At 31.3% G+C, this 22,616-nt stretch overlaps 1 protein-coding gene across 7 annotated transcripts in view; it reads left to right on the top strand.

Moving 5' to 3' along the window:
- The window catches only part of LOC142319769 (abl interactor 2-like), a 162,551-nt gene extending 144,078 nt beyond the window's left edge, over positions 1-18,473 (top strand). For 6 of the 7 annotated variants that reach the window (XM_075357433.1, XM_075357432.1, XM_075357427.1 and 3 more), the window contains one exon: positions 4,273-4,583. Coding sequence is in view for 1 of the 7 variants with exons in the window: in XM_075357432.1 (XP_075213547.1) it covers positions 4,273-4,310 (38 nt within the window). In the remaining 6 variants the exon portion in view is untranslated. Of the gene's footprint in view, positions 1-4,272; positions 4,584-17,538 lie in introns of those variants that run through there. The other variant, XM_075357428.1, reaches the window with a different exon arrangement.
- Positions 18,474-22,616: the final 4,143 nt, after the last annotated feature.

Raw genomic sequence — 22,616 nt, 5'->3', positions numbered from 1 at the left:
GCGAGACAAATTTGAATCCAATTATTCTCCCAAAAATTTATTGATAACATCCAACTCTGCTGAATCCGAAACATCACTTTTTTCACTACTGTTTTCATTTAGAATGTTTTCTACAAAATTGCTAAACTCCTTAGCCTTAACAAAAACATCACTTCAAGACGATGTAAACAAAACACGAACAAGTTGGGAAATAACAATTGAAATCACGCCAATAACAGTTGATTTTCGATGTGAAAATTGATAGTACAGTTACAAGGAGATTTGATAAGGTAGTAATGAGGCACAGTCTCATACTTACTGTTTTGGTGTAAATCATAATATGTTTAATATTCATTTTGCTGCAGTATGTAAGTAAGAAAGACTAAGAAAGAATTTTTTATCAATAGAAAAATAAGGATTTTTGTTATGTATGACTGTTTTTAATTAATAAAAAGCAGAAAAATTTTTATAAATTTGAGGAGAAAAAACAAACTTAATGTTTCAAGTTGTGGTTTGAATGTGCTTATTAATAAATATTAAAAAAGAAAATCTGTTTGCAAACCAAAACAATACTGTTTACAAACTAAATAAAAATTTACACAGTTCCGGGCTAGAAGAGACTGACTTTTTATTATTTTAAATATTTTTTGTAAATTTGTGCTCAAGAAATATACAAAATCATAAATTAAATGGGAGAACTAAAAAGAAGTATAATTAAAAAAAAAAAAAATAGTATTAAAATATATTGTTCTAACTTTAGATTCATATTATGTTGGGTTTTCTGGTTTTTTCGATTGCCCTGGTCTCCTTCATTTACAGTTGAGAATTTCAATGTGCTTCAAAATGAAATGAGCTTGCTATGCACTGTCAGCTTTTTTGCAATAGCTTTTTTACAAAAGTTAAAAGTGTATACATCTCGCATTTTCAGTTGCAGACATCTGAACCTACCCCTGGTTACACTTTAGGGTGTTGTGGAGCATTATGTGCGAGTAACTAAAACAAAAACAAACTCTATTGCCTTTGCTTTAGTTAGAGTGATAGTCTTATAGCAAGATTAATTAGGAGAACCTTTTTTTTTTTAGAAAACCCATAAAAAAGTTCAAACAATACTAAGCCATTACAAACAAAGTTCTGCCATTAACTATCTGTATTTAGGCTATTCAGGGTACCATAAACTACATGTAGTAGTTATACCTATCTTATATTTTTAGATAAAAGTTAGGGATTCCATTACATTAGGTGAAATAATTTTGTTAAGTATCTAAACTAAGATATTTAGTAAACTAAGATCAGGTAAAAACCATAAATCCACCAGGTTGGTTTAGTGGTGAACATGTCTTCGTAAATCAGCTGATTTCAAAGTCGAAAATTCTAAGGTTCAAATCCTAGTAAAGGCAGTCACTTTTATACGGATTTGAATACTAAATCGTGGATGTTGGTGTTCTTTGGTGGTTGGGTTTCAATTAACCACACATCTCAGAAATGGTAGATGTGAGACAATACAAGACTACACTTCATTTACACTCATACATATCATCCTCATTCATTCTCTGAAGTAATCCTGACGGTGGTTCTGGAGGCTAAACAAAAAAAGAAAAACTGTAAAAACCATAAAAAATAATATGAGACTTTATGTTTGATTATAATGTTGAAAAAAACCTTAAAACATAGTTGTTAGATCTTACCTAGCAACTTTTGGCTTATTTTTCTTCCAGTTTTGTGGTTTCCAAAATCTACTTCTCTGACCTTCAACTGGTCTAAGATTTAGTTCCATCTTCATATTGAGAGAGAGGGAGAGAGAGAGAGAGAGAGAGAGAGAGAGAGAGAGAGAGAGAGAGAGAGAGGGAGAGAATAATGCTAATTACATTCATTAGAGCAAACAATAAACATAACCTCAAAATCATGTTGAATTCCAAATAGCTGATTGGTGGGACAGCAGCTAGCATCAAAACTACATAATCCATTGGATTATCTGACTTTTGTAATTAACTACGACTTTAAAATCCTACTTTTCCTTTAAAATCCTTTTCTTAACTTTACTTCTTTACTTTTCTTTATTATCCTACTTTTAAAATAGATTTTATTGATTGATTGAGTTTTGATACAAACCAACAGTAAATTTGGATTCCTTGCCTAAAACATTATAAGAAACCACTGCTAACTAAATATTGCAAATTTTGGATTATCTGAGTCTTTTTGATTCTAGCCCCCTCATGTAATAGAAAACAAAATTGAGCTTCTCGTATCTCTTAATACTGACAGCACTATGGATTTCTAATCTTTTCTTCTCAGGTTCTCCGATTGTGCAAGTTTCACTTCCGTATAAAGCTACACTCCAAACATATACTTTCAAAAATGTTTTCCTGACGTTTAAATTAATTTTTGAGGTAAGGAAATTATGTTTCTGACTGAAAGCTTGTTTCGCCTGTGCTATTCGGCATTTTATATTGCTCCTGCTTTGTCCATCTTTAGTAATTCTACTTTCAAAATTACAAAATTCTTCTACCTCCATAATCTTTTCCCTTCCTATTTTTATACTCAGTGGTCCATCTACATTATTTCTACTATATTTCATTGCTTTCATTTTATTCTTGTTTATTTGCATGCGGTAGTGCTTGTGAAGGACTTCATCATAGCATATTCATTGTTTCTTGTAAATACTGTTTTACTCTTTGTAAGAATTTACTCTTTAAACTATATCATCAGCAAATTGTAGAATCTTTATCTTTTCATTTTGCACTGTTACTCTTGATCTAAATTGTTCTTTAACATCATTAACTACTAGTTCTTTGAAAAGATTAAAAAGTAACAGGAATAGGGAACATCCTTGTTGGACTCCCTTTTTTATTACGGCTTCTTTCTTATATTCTTTGATTATTACTGTTGCAGTTTGGTTCCTGTAAATGTTAGCAATTGTTCTTTTAAATTCTAAATATTTTATTCCAGTTATGTTATCATTGCTATTGGCAGTTGCCTTTTCTAAGTCTATAAGTGCCAACTATGTTGGTTTGTTTTCCTTTAGTCTTCTTTCTCTTATTAATCTGAGTGCTAAAATTGCTTCCCTTGTCCCTATACATTCCCTGAAACCAAATTGGTCTTTTCCTAACACTTTTTCCTCTCTTGCCTCAGTTCTTCTGTGCAGAATTCTAGTTAAGATTTTTGATGCATCAATAATTAAGCTAATTGTTCTGCATTCTTCACATTTATCTGCTCCTCCTTTCTTTGGTATCATGACAATAACACTTTTTGAAGTCTGACAGAACTTCCCCTTTTTCGTAAATATTACACACCAGTTTGTATAATCTATCTTATCACTTCCCCACTGTACTGCGCAGTAATTCTGCAGGTATCCTGTCTATCCCAGGAGCCTTTCTGCCATTCAGATCTTTTAATGCTCTCTTAAATACAGATCTCAGTATTGTATCTTCCTTTTCATCCTCTTCGATCTCCTCTTCTTCCTCTATAACACTAGTTTCTAATTAATTTCCTCCATATAACCCTTTAATATATTCTGATACCTTCATTTTTATTGTGTGATATTTTTTTTTTTAACTAAGATGCAATAGTTTAAACACAAGCACCATCGTTCATAGTGACCACTGTATACATAGCTGCAACTCTTCAGCAAAGATTTCTATATCATGATCAATATAAAATTCCGGTGAGGCACGACATGTTTCATACGCTATAAAATTCCATTTCGATATTCAACACACAAGCTTGAAGCTTATATGACAACATAAAAAATAAATACATATTTAGGGTCAAACTATCATTCATTAAATGTTGAATCTTACAAAATTTATATTTTTATAATCTGGTATGTATTCATTAGATATAAGATTAGAATTTAAAATCTTAGGTAGCGTTATTTCTAAAGGTAAATTATATTTGTCACAGAAATTTCACCATAAAAATAATATTAACACTAATGTTTGTAAGATTATAAAAACCGAATCGGTAGAATTACTGCAACAGTTGAAAAAATTATTTGATTGTAAAAGATTACAATATGTAGAAAAAATCTGTAAGGTGAGTGCATTTTTAACGTTTGAATTTGGATGATTAAATTTGGCCTAACAAACATTTTCTAGGTTTTCTCATACAAAGCCTGGCCCATTAAAGTCACCAAATAATAATAATAATAATTTGACTGTGGCTATATAGTTAATGTGCGTGTGGGTGGGGGATGGGGGAGTGAATTAGAGGTATAGATTATTTTTATTTTATAAATTATACAAAAAATAATAAACATTTACTTTGTAGCATTCATTTTTTTGTTCTGTGTTTCAGCAAGTAGATTTAGTACAACTGAAAGAGGAACCGGTTGATACGATTAATGGTGATATTCCAAAAGATCCTTTAGCAATTGAAGAGACCAACTCGGTTAAATCAAAAACTGTATAATTTGAAAATGAAGTGGTAAAGGTGTTAGATTTTGCATACATTGGAACACCAATTATCTAGATGAACCTTTGCAAGGCCAGATCTGGATAACTGGAAAAGATAATTTAAAAAATTTTATATATATATATATATAGTAAAATTAAAAATAAATTTTTAACATATGTACAATGTAAGAAATTTAATAAACAGTGTTCCACAGAAAACAGGTTGATTTTTATTTAAAACACCATTCTTTTTGTAAAAACTAATTGTGATTTTATTTTAGTGTGATCAGATGAAAATTTATTGTTTATTTTGTACTAGTTATGATAAATAAAACCAAATTAAAGCTCCCCACTTTGTCCAACCTACATGGTGGGAATGGTAGATATGTGTCTACATTCAGGTTTTAAGTTTGAATCGTGGTTTTGAATCTTTTAACACATTAAATAAATAAAATATGATTTATCACTATCTTTTTGTGTTGTAAAAAGTTTTTTGAACAATGTGTTTTAAAAATGATGTGTAATCTTATCCTTTGCATTTAAAAATTTTAGTGTGTCAACACTAGCATTCCAGTCTCCAACTATGTATATACACTCATATATCACATATTTCCTCGTATGTACACTCTACCTCATCATCTCAAGGGACTTGTAGTCATATATATATAACCGATCGTTGTCGGCTTAGGTTTTGACTTTATCCTTACAATGATTCTATCGCTATGCATTTTGAAATACTCTATTCTCTTCCCTATCTTCTTGTTTACTATGAAACCTACCTGCCTGCCCTTTATTTGAAGCCGAGTTAATTATTCTTGGGGAAAAAACAATTCTAGTTTTCCATAGCTTTCATCAGAACATTGAGTGATGTTGATATGGCCATTTAAGTCCTGACCTACACCCATAACAACTACTGAAAAAGTTGCTGCCTTCTTTCAGGAGTCAGTAAAATATTAGTTAACTTTTATTGTTAGTTGGACAATTAACAATTTTGAAACTCTTAAAAAAACTCAAGGAAACTACGTAACAATAAACTATTTTTAACAAAATATTTTAATGAATATATATTGATCTTTTATTATGTCATTATTTAAATTTAAAATATATTTATAATTTTTGTGAAATATAATAGCGTGTCGTTGGTGAATAGTAATGTTTTATAGAATCTTTTATGTATACCAGGATTTTCAGGAGATGCTTGTGAATCAGCCTTCTAACCACTTATGTGCGCAGTCTTGAATTCTACAAGCTAACTGAATTAGGTATAGACATCATTAAAAGTACTTTGATTTAGATACAAAATATTTAGATTGGCAACAGAGGGGATATTTTAGTTGTCAAATTGCAATTTTGCCTGAGGTTACACTATATTTATTTCTTGTACATTTAAAATGATATTATATACATAAAATTATATTTAAAATATATATTGTATAATTAAAATTTTATCAAGTAACTGGGACAAAATGACAAATTGGCTGGGATGCTGGGACCTCATCATCAAAGCGGGACGACTGGTAAGCCTATAAATAGATCATCTCGGGCAATAAAGCTAAATGAAAACAGACTTATGCTGGTAATTAATAAAACTATTGAATTTATAAACTGTATAAATAATTATAATTTATAAACTGTACAATTTATAAAATTGTATGGCCTCTTCTATAATCTTATCATGTTTATTTCAAAAATATAATGTATACACGTTATATTTAATTATATTTTAAGCAATAATTAATTATTTATAATATAATCTAATTAATTATTTATAATATTATCTATTATAACAATATATTATATAATTATATTTTAAGCGATGAATCAAGAAAGAAGAAAAAACTAAACTATTCTAAGGGGAGAAAATTTTTTATAAATTCCTTAGAGATATTTGATAAGAGATAATTAGGTGTTGACAATATTATGTGTTAGTCCTTCAGAAAATTGATTAATTATATTGTATGATTTGATGTGTCACAAAAAGGATTATTTCCAATCTAATATAAAATTTCTTATGCCAATGAAACCTTATTTACATTGATATTGTTTTTTTTTTAATATATATAATGTATTGTATTTTATTTAAAAAAATTGAGACCTTTATATTACATATTTTATTATTTTTATTGTTAATATATTAAAAATAACTTATACATTTTATTGTAACTTATAAGAATTATTCATAGAATTAAAATTATAATTAATTCATATTTATGGTGTTTTTAAGGAATAAAACCTGTTCACAATGAAATTTTTTTAAGTATTAAAAACATTTTCCTAAAATTTCTGTTACATTTTACTTTCGTTATTGCGGTTGAGTTAATGACATTTACTAAGCTTGAGTACTAACAAGTAAATATTGCTGCTGAAGTTAGGAATACGTTATAAAATGGGGAGAGAAATTAAATTAAAAAGTAAACAAGATTAAAAAAAAATTGTTAGTGAATTGTATCCTGGAAATTGAATGGTATGATTGAAGTATAATAAAATGCCTGCAGCTAATGCTGGATTCAGTTCACTACATGCTATTAGCATTTTTGTTATTAATGAATACTAGAGTTGCAGTTAAAAAAATGGGTAAACAAAGGACAATTTAGTTTACAAAGGGGTAATTTTATGAGTTTGCAAAATCTAGTTTACCAGCTAAGGATTAAGGTTGTAAAGCTCCCCAAAATATCAGAAATAAAGAAGTTGGAAAGTAAAGTAATTATACAGTATTAGTATTATTTATGTACCTCTAAGATTGAGGTTGAACCCACTAGCTTGGTCTAGTGGTGAGCGTGTCTTTGCAGATCAGCTTATTTCAAAGTCGAGAGTTCCAATGTTCAAATCCTAGTAAAGGCAGTTAATTTTATACAGATTTGAATACTAGATCGTGGATATCGGTGTTCCTCTGTGATTGGGTTTTAATTAACCACACATCTCAGAAATGGTCAACCCTTTTTTTTTTTACTTCTCGGCCCTCGGCCCCCCCTAGTTCAATCCAACTTTCAGCTACAGCTTGAACCAGAGGAGTGTCTATTTCATCGACGAGCCTCCCCACATACCAGCTGTATGTCTGGAATGGCAGGTTGGATCCATTATCATTTGCCTGTTTGACGCCATGGCCAGACACAGCATTGGGTTTTTCAACATTCATTTTAAAACATAATGCTCCCCTGGAGTTCCCAGCCGATCATTGAAACTTACACACCTAAACATGCCAGCCCTCACAACTGGGGCTATCCACCCTTCCCTATTCTAAAAACTCCTCTGACGCTCCTCGATTTCCTTGGTCCGCAGCATCTCTGAAGCAAATCTGTCAACTTGTTTACATTTTGCAGCATATAATCAATGATGCTGATCAGAAATTCTGGCCTCGTTTCGTTCATTCCTCCATCTGTTATACAGGAAAACTGCATGTTTCACTGTGTCTTCTTGGTTACAGAACATACACTACGATGTTGCACATCTCCCAATTTTATTGAGGTAAACTTTCCTTTCCACTAGTTCATGAATTTATCTCCCTTCTCTCCATCCCGTTACAAATATCGGTCCTTTCTTCAACCTGCAGGTCAATCAGTGGTGTTGATATGACCATACACAATGCCGCATATGAAGCTGTTCGATAAGCTGATGCAACCCCCAGCAATGCCCTATGGTGGACCCTGGTTACTCTTTCCATATTTCGTTTAATTTGTAGCGTAGCACCTCAAAGAGGAGCTGCATACAGGATTGATGAGGCAATAGCCGACACTATTACTTTCCTCTTGGATGCTCTGGGGGCTCTCTGAGTATTCATTAAAATATTTAGGGCTTTAAGCATTCTTTCTGCTTTGTCAACTTTTCATCACATGTTCCGTGAATCTGTTATGTTTATCTAAAAAGACTGCCTAATATTTCAATACATTCACTTCTTGCACCCTTTGTCCATCCATAATCAAGTGTATGGGACATATGTTCCTCCGTCCTGTAACTACTAGATATTTGCACTTCTGTGGTGCATACCACAGAGAGGGAGTTCTCTTATCTGTTCTCTGACATCACTAAACAGTGGTTTCCCCTTTGCTGCATCTCTTCTTTGTCACAACCTCAGGCCATGATGACAACATCATTGGCATAGGCTGTTAACTCTACCCTTGGATTGTTGTAGCCTCTGGACTTCATCATAAGCCATGAGCCACAACAAAGGCCCCAAAACTGAGCCCTGTGGCACACCTCCAAAGATTCGACATCGAACCTTCTCTTCCTGTGAGTCCAACACACGCATCACCTCATTCACTCTCTAATTTGTCTAATGAGATAGCTGCTAATTCCTCTCTCTCTCATCGCCATAATGATAACACTCCATGGGAGCAACCCAAAAGCGTTCTTGATATCCAAAGAAATCGGGAGCGGAATTCCCCTCATCCTCCATGTCCCTGGCTTCACTTCTGCCGCCCAATTTTTTACCCTCATTACTGCTTGCACTGCAGACCTCCAATTCCAAAAACTAATTGCGGCTAATACCATCTCCAGCTAAAATTTTCTTGACTAATTTCCCAAAATTATTAATAAGGCTTAATGGCTTATACTCAATATTTTCCTCTTGGATTGTAACTTTTGGTAAGAATACCACCCGGCCTCTTTCCAACACATTGGGAATTCTCTGTTCTCTGTGCTATAACTGACCACATCGACCATCTCCCAGGGTGCTTTGTAACGTTATTCCATCTGGGCCAGGATTATTTTTGTTGCCCAATTGGCTGACCGCTGCCTGTACTTCATTGAGTGTAAACCTTCTGGTCTCACTGTCATCTATATCCTCATGTTCTTCTTCAATGCAAGGAAAAAGAATTGTTGCCTGGTTCAGCACTGGCAGACGTCTTCCAAAACACTGTGTGATAATTTTATATGCCATATCTTATGGGTCATTATTTAAATCTTCACATAATTTACTCCAGTACTCTTTCTTAGACTTCTTTATTTCGTTATTTAACCTTTGTCTACTGTGTACATAATTTTCAACTGCTTCATTGTTTTATGATTCTACATACAGCCATGTAACTGAGAAATTTTGTGTTTCACCAAAGCCTCGTCTGTTTCACCAGCTCTGGTTTTGGTAAAACCAGAGCTGCAGACTTTATGGTCTTCAGTAAATCTGCATAACACTTACCTGCTACTTTTACTATCACAGTTCTACTGTCTTCAGCAGGTGGTGTTGCTTTCTTTGTAAGCACCTGGCCTGGTCTGTCTGACTGGTCATGTTTGATTCTCTGTTTGCTGAATCAATACCTTTGTATTCTCTATTTTTTCAATATATAATGCCTTCTTAATGGTTTTCCAGCTGGTAATATAAAGGCTACATTTGGATATAACTGCAGCACTTAAATTCTTATTGAACGTATCATTACCATCATCGTAAAATGTACTGTTCCAAAAAAGAAGTCAAAAAAGTTGGGGGTCCCAAAATTTTTTTTGGGGGTTCAGAAATGTATGACCCCAAAAAAGCCCTTGAAAACTTTTGGAAAAACATTTGGGGGGGGTCAGGGAATGCGGAAGGACCCAGGACGGATAGATCCCGGGGGGTTTGGGCTGGGATGAAAGGGAAAGGAATTACAGCTGGAAAAAGGTTCCACCTTATAAGTCGATTCAACACTTAAAAAATTCTCTAAAATGGCTCACTACTATGAAAAATTTTAAGTCTTTGTTTAGTTCTTTTAGATTGATGTCACAGACTAGTATTGGCCTGTGAGTTTAACTTAGGAAATTTTAACTCTTATAATGTTTATACGTATTATCTCACTTATATAAAAAGTTAAAAAACTACAACTACCTTTGATATAACTCACTGCAGAGTACTTTAAAACACTTCTTTGTTCAATCTGATAACACTGACAACATCAGTGTCCTAAAGTTCTTCACAACTCACTATAATTTTAAGTTTTAATTAAACTATAGCTCAAAATCAACTTTTAACAGAAAAACCGCAAAATTTTATAGTCCGCAACCAAAAATCTTAAAACTTTGTATCCGTGCCCATAAGAGTTTCATCAACAGTATCCAACGTACGTATCCAATAAAATCAACCAAAAAACCACTCAAAATTAATAAAAACATGGAGCAACAAACAACATGTGTGACCACTATGAAGCCTTCAACTTTACTAGAAATGGTTGACCTGAGACTGTACAAGACTACACTTACAAGACTATCACTTACACAGATACATATCATCCTCATTCATCTTCTGAAGTAATACCTGACGGTGATTCCTGGAGGAACAGAAAAAAAAAGGTTGAGGTCGAGTCCTTGTCACATTGTTTAAAAATAGAATAAAATCACCAATAGAATCACCATATGTAAGGGTGTGTAGAGCCCTTACATTTAAGTAAAACACAAAAATAAACATGACATTTAAACATAAAAACACCCATGGATGCAAAAGGTCCAGACATTTAAATAATATGAAATTTAATTAATATTTTAAACACATTAAAGTAATACGGGGGGGGGGGTGATTTTTATAGTGTGTGACCAGCGCTTACTGAGCTCATTCTACTAGTGAAAATAATGGAAAAGTTTCATATAAACATGGGTTTGAAACAATCTGTTAGCAAGTTACGGCTAGTGAAAGATTTTACCCTGATTCCTGGGCAGATTGTGAAATAAAACAATTTTGAAATTCTAGGAACCCAAGTTAAAGGGTAAACTTGATTGTTTCTTATGATTTTTGACATGACAAATTGAATAAAACAGGTTCTAGAACCATATCTCCAGTCTTTGTAACATCCGATGTAAAACAGAAAACCTTTTTGTCTAAAATCATTTTTTTTATGTTTGTAATACAAAAACTTTGTTAAATGACTAATAACTGCATAAAATATATTATCAAAACTTGTAGAGAATTTATTATGTAAAACTGTTAAAGCTGTTTTATGTAAAACAGCTTAATAAAAACAAATATAAGGTCAAGAAATTTGATTTTATTACTAACACTTACCATTTGAAAACTGTTATCAATTACAGAAAATTTGTAAACATCTGTCCAGCTTCAATACATTTTGGATGAATGCTTTAGGATTGCTAGCGTTTCTCTCTGCAATTCTGCAGAACTTTCTGAATTTATGTGGTGCATCTGTCCAAGCAACCAACTCTTCACACGTATAAAATTTTCTGTTGTACACAGCAGATCTTTTCATCCAACCCCTCACACAAAAATCTTTAAATGTCAGAATTTAGACATCCTGAGAAAATGAATGATCCAGTTAACTAATTGTAAACTAGAACACATCCAACATTGATGATAAATTAGTGTTGGAAGTAACATTCTACTGTTACGTGTGAATTGACTTCTGCCCAAGTCTGTTTATTGTGAAAGTTATTGATGCCATCCCTAATAAACTGAACCTTGTCAGTAAATAAAATGAATCTATGCAATTGGCTGTTCATTTTCAGTCAGGTGCAATATTGCAGAAAAAGAGGAGGATTTCTTGGTTGAAGATTTTGTACGTTGTTGATAAGGTTACAGCTTGTTATAAAGTGTTCTCTACACCATAGATTGGGAAACTCTGAACTGCCAGGAAAGGAATTGTGTACTAATACTTGGACTGTGTTGAGTTACCTTGATAATGGTTGTAAAAATATTACCATCGTGATGGGCAGCAGTGAGTACTAATGCTGGGAAGTGTACACATTTCTCATAACATATCGAATGTTCCACTAATTGTTTTTAAGATTTGGAACTATGTGATTAGAAAAACATCTTTGATATTCAGCAACATTTACATTTCCATCACATACCCCGAAGATAAATATACCATGTCAATGTATTTCTCAGTTGTAAATAACAAAGACATTATTGCAGCGTGACATCAATTAAAACAAACACACACACACACACACACAGTTAATTAAGTTTACACTTTACTGGCAACAATTCACAGCAGAAATTGAGAACATGCAGTTCACTGATGACAACATAAAATGCATTTTTTGCCAGCTGATCTCTGTATTTCTGAAATTATAATTTCTCAGTTTTCAATTTGACAATGAATTCGAAAAAGATACATTAACTTTGTCTTAATAACGTTAGTCCTTTTTTTTTTTAATCCGTCTAGACCATTAAGAATCACATTTACATAATAGTTTTGAACTTCTTTTGTTTTTCCAATATTTTTTCACTCTGTTGTTTTTCAAATTCAGTCCACTTTCTTCCTGTACTCCTCTTATCCTTCTTCCCTGGAAACTTTGTTTCTTTGTTTAATTTTTTAAATTGGTTTCTATTTAAACAGGTCTCTTGGAGATTTTTATTGTTTTAAGATCGTTTTCTACTTTAAACCAGCTAGTTTTAATAGTTCTACTGTTGTAAAAGATAAGTATTTGTTTTGTTAATCTGTTTTCGCTCTTTCTTTATAAATACCCATTAAATTGTAATTTTCTTCTCTGGATGGTGTCTTATTTTTACTAATTTCTGTTTAACTTTTTAATTTATAAATTCAGTCCTGGTAATCAGGTCCATATATGTATCTGAAAATTCTTTTTACTGTTCTAAAAATGTCTTTTATCAAAAAATTTTACAAACGCCCAGTGCCATAAAACACTTCCAAAAGAATTACTAGTTTTTTATTTTATTAATTTTTTAATTCTACTTTTATCTAATTATTTTTTGTATCATTGCACTTAGTAGGAAAGCAAATATGCTTTGTATGTTTAATCCCTTTGATTCATATAGAAAGTATTATTAGTAAAAGAAGATTATTAAACTTTTATTTATTTTTTATTGCATTATATTACATCAGTTTTGTCAGAATTAAATTCTCTAAAAGTTTTGATAATAAATTTTATGCATTTATTTGTCATTTACAGTTTTTATACTACAAACATAAAAAACATGTTTTTAGACAACAGATTTTTCTGTTTTATGTCAGATATTATGAAAACTATTGTAGATATGGTTCTGAAACCTGTTTTATTCAATTTTGTCAGGTCAAAAACCACAAGAAACATTAAGTATACCTGTTAATTTTGGCTCATATAATTTCAAAATTGTTTTCTTTCACTCTTTGCACAGGCTCATGGTGAAATCTTTTATTATTGTTGCTTGCTAACAAATTGTTTCCAGACCCATGTTTGTAACTGTTTTCATTATTTTTGCTAGTATAATGAGCTCAGAAAGCGCCAACAACACTAAAAAATACCATATAAATTATGGAAAATCCTATGTTCAGGACACCTTCACATAAAGGATCATCATTAGATATAACACAAAACTGATTTTCGTCAAAGGCTTACTACAAACAGGTAAGTAATTAACTATTTCTTCTTTGCCACTTTCTAAATCAGTAGTAATATTGCTTCTTAATTCATACTTCTTTCTGAGGTTTTCATACAATGCAGTACACTCTTGAGTAGATGCTTAACAGGAGCAGTTTGTCACAAACTGCACATTATTCTTGGTTTGCTGATTAGCGTATATGAATTTGTTTGTGTGTGGCTGATTCTGTGTCTGATCAACGCCAGTTGTTCCCAACAATTCAGTTTCAGATCGCTTTTCCATTTATAAGAAGTAATTTTAGTTGCATTCAGTTAGGTGTTAAGTCTTTTCCATTCATTCATTATTCTGTAGAGCAATTGCTTGAACTGAGTGTTCGTTAGGTGATTTTTGACATCTGCCACTCGAATAGGGATTATGTCTGTATTCTCATAAATCATTGCAATTCTGGAAGCCTCATCTGCGCTTTCATTTCCTGTGGTACCAGCATACTCTGGAGTCCATACGATTATACATCACTGTCTTATTTGGTTTTTCCAAATAGCAGTTAATGCGTTTAAAGAGTAGCAAGATATAAGCACTCTGTTTTCATAGAAATGAGTTCTGCCGTGTAAACACGGCCATAAATGGCAGTTTCCAAGAATGAGCTTCACTATTAATGTATATACTTGTAGAGCCTTCCAACACTGTTCATTTTTAGCACTCTCAGTATAAATTTTTGTGTATTCCTCATAGCTATTGATGATCAATGAAAATTTCTGTCGGATGATCACTGCTGGTTTTTCTTTTATTTTTCAGTATGACAGATCTAATCTTGTATTTAAATATAATAAAATTATTAAAATATCTTCAATAATATAATTAAATCTTTAATATAAACTTTAAAATATTTTTAATAAATTATTTAAATATAAATATATTTAGTGAAAGCCATGCTTGTATTTCTCTTGTCGAAATTGCTCTGACTCATTCATCATATGAGTTCTTCATCATATGGTCTATGAAATTACCATGTGTATATATTTTCCTCTTTTTTTTAAACATGGTTTTTTTGTATTCTTTCTATGTTTTATTTTTACATTCATCTTCAACCTCTCATCATCACCAAACTAAATCCAATTTGCTGTTGTTGCATTTACTTCAATGTATTTTAAACCTAGAAAAACTGTTGTATAAAAGGTTGTTGAAATTATAAAATTCCTTGTTTTTATGAATTTATATTATTTATAATAAATTATTTGTATTATTTATAAATTTATGTATTTATAATAATACATAAAGCAAGTTACTAATTTATCTGCCAAACTGCAGTAATACTTGGTAAAAGGACAAGAGGAACATAATCCTGATGATTTTTAATATTATTTAAGAAGTTGTTATTGTTATTTTATATAAGTTATTAAATTTGGTTGAAATGTATCTAAGAAGAAAAGAGACACCTTTGTGAACACATGTATGTACATAGTTACTCTTCATTTATTAGTAGTGAGAAAATCTACGAAAACTTGTTTAGCGCAGCTAAACAAGTTTTCGTAGATTTTCTTACTGGAGTAAGTTCCTTACTCCAGTATCTTGTATCCATAATAATAATAATAGTAAAAAGGAAATGAAATAAATCATATTAAAAGCACACAACTTGTACTGAACTATCGCTTACAAACTTAGTGCTACAAGTGTCACGGTAATACCAATATTATAATTTCTGACCAAACCAGTCAAATGACTGAAGACAAAAAAAAATAAAAATAAAAAAAAAATAAAATACATTTAGTACATTCAGTTCTGTGTACAAGGAAAACAGGTTGACTAATTTTTGCTTGTAATCACTCCATAGTATCTCATTTTTATTGAGAATGTCTATACCATTTTTCGATTAATATCTTGTGTCAAGTTGATTACATCTGCCTGATTATGCATAAACCTAGCATAACAAACATATCTTAAGGAAAAAGTTGTTTAGAGAAAGAATGAGATTATCTTTATGGTTTATTGACTAGCTATTGTATAGAGGGTCAGAAGTGTGGATAAAGCTGTTTCCTGCATTGAATGCCTCTGGGCTCCAGTGTAGATGGAAAAATGCCTACAAAATATAATGTAAATAAAACAAGCTCAAAATTTAACTGTAGGTGTAAACATGAGAACATTGATTACATCCAATAAATTCAGTAATTTGTAATATACCAAATCACATATCTTTATGGGTTCTCTATGACAATTATAAATCATCTAGTTGAAGCAAGTTGTAAAACTGTTTTATCTTCATGATTTGTTTTCTCTAGAATGCTTTATGAAATATTTATTAAGGCTTCTAATCTTTTGTTTGAAAGATAATTTTGATACTTCTTCACAGAGTATACATTACATTCTGGAGTCGATAAGATAAAACTTAAAATAACTTCTCATGTGTCGTATCTAAAATATTTTGAGATTTGAAAAATAGATTATATATTGGTAAAGTTTTGTTTTTTGCAAAAAAATTGTTATCTACTGTATATTTGTTTTGGTTTGATCGGTCAAACATATTTTATTTATTGTAATTTTTTCTTATCTTTGGTGGGTCAAACTCATGCTATAATGTTATCTTTTTCTTGAAAACATTAAGACACAGTGAGGTTATTTTATTTATTTATTTATTATCTATAAGGAGAGATACCCATTGTAGACAGTTGCAGCTGCATTCAAGTGGCCTCCATATATATGGACATCTTTTTTCTTCAGCATTTTTATTCCGTTGAGCCTCATAGGCTGGTTTTAAGTATAACCTTTTTCCTATTACTAGACACAACTAAAATTTATAGCCACAAAACAGAAATAACTGGATTGGATCCATTAAGGATGTCGGTAGAATTTCCAATTGATGGATTTAATGTTATAAATAACACATAAATCCATTGCTTTCGTATAATTATATTGCCTCCATGCTCCTTTTGTATTTAGTACTAAAGAATTCAACAAAAATCAGTTTGATTGCCCAAAAATAGTTAAAATATAGTTATAAAATAGTCAGACACACACCTTTTTTTCTAGCCATGTTAGTAGTGAAGGAAAGTTAGTGTTGATTTGTGTTCCAATAACTACGTTAATCTTTTGTTTGTTGATTATTGTATAATTCAATTTTTTCTGAATTTAGTGTTTACCATTCATTTTTCAGCACCACCATCTCCATTGACATTAAGCAATAATTCAGGTGTTCCAGCGAGTACAGTCAGTAGCATCGGCTCTGAAAGTATGGATCGTAACCGTCCAATACATAGCACAAGTACATTGCCACATTCCGGTGGCAACTAGTTATAATTACTTACTAACTAGAAGTTTATCCAAGTGATTCTAAGTTAGACTATTTACTAGTGTGTAGTTTTAGCATCCTTTTATTTACATCATTTTGACTAATTGCTAAAACTACTCAGTAGTAACTAACTTTATTCACTTTACTGGCTGTTTAGTTCATTTTAATTACAGATAATGTATTTATTATGTAAATATTGCTTGCATATTTTTTTCTTATTGAATTACTAGAACTTTTCTTTACAAGAAACTTTGCAACGCATATATTTTTTATATCGAGTGAGAACTTAATTTTGCAAGCGATCTCTCTTATTTTGTAGTGTGGGTTTAAATTAAATGAATTCTAACACAGCTGGATTCTGTACTATATAGAGGTAAATTTGGTTTTAAATTAATGAATTTAACTGTAGTGTTGGTAAGCATTTTATTCAACTGCAGATTACATTGTGAAATTCATTTTGTCTAAATTTTATTATTATTATTCTATTTAAATTTATGATCTACCACTTCCTCTTTGTGATAAGTTACATATCCTGTTACATATGAGGAACTGATTACTTATCTTTCATTTTTTGTTTATTTACTTTTAAATCTAGAGATATTAAAATGTACAATATTTAATTTTTTATTGTACAATATTATATTTTTTTTCAGGAGAGGAAACAAAATGCACAAGTTAGATCTGTAGTTAAGGGAATAGTAAATGAGGATAGAGAGATATAGAAAACATTTTTATAATCTATTTTGAATTTATTTTATATATTTATTTAATTTAGTAATTTAGGCGCGATTAATAATATTGGGTTTAGTTTTTATCCATCTAGCTTTATCAGCATCCCATAATTTATAACTTTGTTGTATTTCACCTATGTTAATGTTTGAAGGACTAAATGCATGATATTGTCAATGTCTTGTCAAATTAGAACTTATAATAAAAGACAAATCTGAAGGTCCTAATCTAGATATAGATCAACAATAAGCAAGTTTGTTGTTTGTGAACATTTTCAAAAAAGTCACATCCGCACATATAAATCATTCAGCCCTTTGTTGTGTAGTCTTTCTTTGCATTAAGACAGTTGATTTGCAATTCACGGTGGAGATTTTAAAATTTTAATTAATTAATAATTCCTTCATTGTTATAAATAATTATTTGTTCACTGTCATAACATTTAACCCATTCCCATCCAAGTTTAACTAAAATTTCCCAGCCCACAGGACTGGGTTTTTTTTCTTTCTAATAACTATAATTTGTAGCACTTAGACTTGTTTCCAAACTACTTTATTTACATTATTTACAAAGTATATTTACAGTTTTAGTAATTTACTTTTGTATGTTATTCTTCAAAACAAGTTTCTAGACCGGTACACTATTCACTTCTTCCTTGAGAGCACTACACACTTTACACCTTGATGGTCTTGCCTTGCTTGTAGAAGGTATTTTTTGAATAAAGTGACCCCCAATTTTTTGCCTGAAGATGAAGTGGATTATCATGGAATGCTGATGCCAGCCCCCCACTTCATTGCATTCTAGTAACTGAACACTTTGCAAAATCTATTCTCCTAAATTGGTCCTGAATTCACACATTGTCTGTATGTTGTCTGTATGTATTAGTTTGGTGTTGTGTAACACAAGTCTAAAAGATAAAAAAAAGTTTTTTTTATGTACTTTCACGCCACTTCACATAACAGGAAAAGATGATAACTTTTGGTCCTGCTTGTCAACACCTACTAATATTTTTATTATAGTCAACCATTACATTAGGTATTAATACTATTTTAGGGTTAGGCTTCTTTATTTCTGTTTGAGGAATAACCTCCTGGTACTCTACACGAGCATGAAGTGTGGACAACATTGTTACCATCTTCTGGTCATACCACTTTACACACAACAAATTTTTACTAGAAAATGAAAGTTCATCTTTCTTCAATTTTATTTTCTTCAGATCTTTAGGGGTGTATTTCCTTTAATTTGTAAGGTTCCCACAGCATAAGTACCTTGATCGAGAACCATTCTGTATAATTTCAGTGAAGTGTACCAGTTATCCATGCACAGAACACAGCTTGGTGAAGCAAATTTTAAAATTTGATTTTGTGTGAAGCTAATTTGTCTCATTGCAAATTTTCATTACACAACACAAATTTGCAGCGAGACAAATTTGAATCCAATTGTTCTCCCAAAAATTTATTGACAACATCCAACTCTGCTGAATCCGAAACATCACTTTTTTCACTACTGTTTTCATTTAGAATGTTTTCTACAAAATTGCTAAACTCCTTAGCCTTAACAAAAACATCACTTCAAGACGTCATAATGTAAACAAAAGACGAACAAGATGGGAAATAACAATTGAAATCACGCCAATAACAGTTGATTTTCGATGTGAAAATTGATAGTACAATTACAAGGAGATTTGATAAGGTAGTAATGAGGCACAGTCTCATACTTACTGTTTTGGTGTAAATCATAATATGTTTAATATTCATTTTGCTGCAGTATGTAAGTAAGAAAGACTAAGAAAGAATTTTTTATCAATAGAAAAATAAGGATTTTTGTAATGTATGACTGTTTTTAATTAATAAAAAGCAGAAAAATTTTTATAAATTTGAGGAGAAAAAACAAACTTAATGTTTCAAGTTGTGGTTTGAATGTGCTTATTAATAAATATTAAAAAAGAAAATCTGTTTGCAAACCAAAACAATACTGTTTACAAACTAAATAAAAATTTACACAGTTCCGGGCTAGAAGAGACTGACTTTTTATTATTTTAAATATTTTTTGTAAATTTGTGCTCAAGAAATATACAAAATCATAAATTAAATGGGAGAACTAAAAAGAAGTATAATTAAAAAAAAAAAAAATAGTATTAAAATATATTGTTCTAACTTTAGATTCATATTATGTTGGGTTTTCTGGTTTTTTCGATTGCCCTGGTCTCCTTCATTTACAGTTGAGAATTTCAATGTGCTTCAAAATGAAATGAGCTTGCTATGCACTGTCAGCTTTTTTGCAATAGCTTTTTTACAAAAGTTAAAAGTGTATACATCTCGCATTTTCAGTTGCAGACATCTGAACCTACCCCTGGTTACACTTTAGGGTGTCGTGGAGCATTATGTGCGAGTAACTAAAACAAAAACAAACTCTATTGCCTTTGCTTTAGTTAGAGTGATAGTCTTATAGCAAGATTAATTAGGAGAACCTTTTTTTTTTTTTAGAAAACCCATAAAGAAGTTCAAACAATACTAAGCCATTACAAACAAAGTTCTGCCATTAACTACATGTAGTAGTTATACCTATCTTATATTTTTAGATAAAAGTTAGGGATTCCATTACATTAGGTGAAATAATTTTGTTAAGTATCTAAACTAAGATATTTAGTAAACTAAGATCAGGTAAAAACCATAAATCCACCAGGTTGGTTTAGTGGTGAACATGTCTTCGTAAATCAGCTAATTTCAAAGTCGAAAATTCTAAGGTTCAAATCCTAGTAAAGGCAGTCACTTTTATACGGATTTGAATACTAAATCGTGGATGTTGGTGTTCTTTGGTGGTTGGGTTTCAATTAACCACACATCTCAGAAATGGTAGATGTGAGACAATACCAGACTACACTTCATTTACACTCATACATATCATCCTCATTCATTCTCTGAAGTAATCCTGACGGTGGTTCTGGAGGCTAAACAAAAAAAGAAAAACTGTAAAAACCATAAAAAATAATATGAGACTTTATGTTTGATTATAATGTTGAAAAAACCTTAAAACATAGTTGTTAGATCTTACCTAGCAACTTTTGGCTTATTTTTCTTCCAGTTTTGTGGTTTCCAAAATCTTTTTCTACTTCTCTGACCTTCAACTGGTCTAAGATTTAGTTCCATCTTCATATTGAGAGAGAGGGAGGGAGAGAGAGAGAGAGAGAGAGAGAGAGAGAGAGTGAGAGGGAGAGAATAATGCTAATTACATTCATTAGAGCAAACAATAAACATAACCTCAAAATCATGTAGAATTCCAAATAGCTGATTGGTGGGACAGCAGCTAGCATCAAAACTACATAATCCATTGGATTATCTGACTTTTGTAATTAACTACGACTTTAAAATCCTACTTTTCCTTTAAAATCCTTTTCTTAACTTTACTTCTTTACTTTTCTTTAATATCCTACTTTTAAAATAGATTTTATTGATTGATTGAGTTTTGATACAAACCAACAGTAAATTTGGATTCCTTGCCTAAAACATTATAAGAAACCACTGCTAACTAAATATTGCAAATTTTGGATTATCTGAGTCTTTTTGATTCTAGCCCCCTCATGTAATAGAAAACAAAATTGAGCTTCTCGTATCTCTTAATACTGACAGCACTATGGATTTCTAATCTTTTCTTCTCAGGTTCTCCGATTGTGCAAGTTTCACTTCCGTATAAAGCTACACTCCAAACATATACTTTCAAAAATGTTTTCCTGACGTTTAAATTAATTTTTGAGGTAAGGAAATTATGTTTCTGACTGAAAGCTTGTTTCGCCTGTGCTATTCGGCATTTTATATTGCTCCTGCTTTGTCCATCTTTAGTAATTCTACTTTCAAAATTACAAAATTCTTCTACCTCCATAATCTTCTCCCTTCCTATTTTTATACTCAGTGGTCCATCTACATTATTTCTACTATATTTCATTGCTTTCATTTTATTCTTGTTTATTTACATGCGGTAGTGCTTGTGAAGGACTTCATCATAGCATATTCATTGTTTCTTGTAAATACTGTTTTACTCTTTGTAAGAATTTACTCTTTAAACTATATCATCAGCAAATTGTAGAATCTTTATCTTTTCATTTTGCACTGTTACTCTTGATCTAAATTGTTCTTTAACATCATTAACTACTAGTTCTTTGAAAAGATTAAAAAGTAACAGGAATAGGGAACATCCTTGTTGGACTCCCTTTTTTATTACGGCTTCTTTCTTATATTCTTTGATTATTACTGTTGCAGTTTGGTTCCTGTAAATGTTAGCAATTGTTCTTTTATCTCTCTACTTGAACCCTAAGTTTTTAAATTCTAAATATTTTATTCCAGTTATGTTATCATTGCTATTGGCAGTTGCCTTTTCTAAGTCTATAAGTGCCAACTATGTTGGTTTGTTTTCCTTTAGTCTTCTTTCTCTTATTAATCTGAGTGCTAAAATTGCTTCCCTTGTCCCTATACATTCCCTGAAACCAAATTGGTCTTTTCCTAACACTTTTTCCTCTCTTGCCTCAGTTCTTCTGTGCAGAATTCTAGTTAAGATTTTTGATGCATCAATAATTAAGCTAATTGTTCTGCATTCTTCACATTTATCTGCTCCTGCTTTCTTTGGTATCATGACAATAACACTTTTTGAAGTCTGATACCTTGCATTATTACTTGGCTTTTTCCTTGTGTGTATTCTTCTATTATGCTTTTTAAACTGGGTGTTGGGAAATACTAAATTATACATCGTACAAAACTCGGTAAGTCGGTCTCCTCTTTCATTCCTTTTTTCCTAGCCTGTATTCACCCACAGTATTTGCTTCCTTGCCTTTTCCAATGCTTGCATTCCAGTCTCCAACTATGTATATACACTCATATATCACATATTTCCTCGTATGTACACTCTACCTCATCATCTCAAGGGACTTGTAGACATATATATATAACCGATCGTTGTCGGCTTAGGTTTTGACTTTATCCTTACAATGATTCTATCGCTATGCATTTTGAAA

Source organism: Lycorma delicatula, chromosome 2 (assembly GCF_047948215.1).
Source record: "Lycorma delicatula isolate Av1 chromosome 2, ASM4794821v1, whole genome shotgun sequence".
Lineage (NCBI taxonomy): Eukaryota > Metazoa > Arthropoda > Insecta > Hemiptera > Fulgoridae > Lycorma > Lycorma delicatula.
Note: the sequence above shows the minus strand (reverse complement) of the source record. Positions and strands in the feature narration are given on the sequence as shown.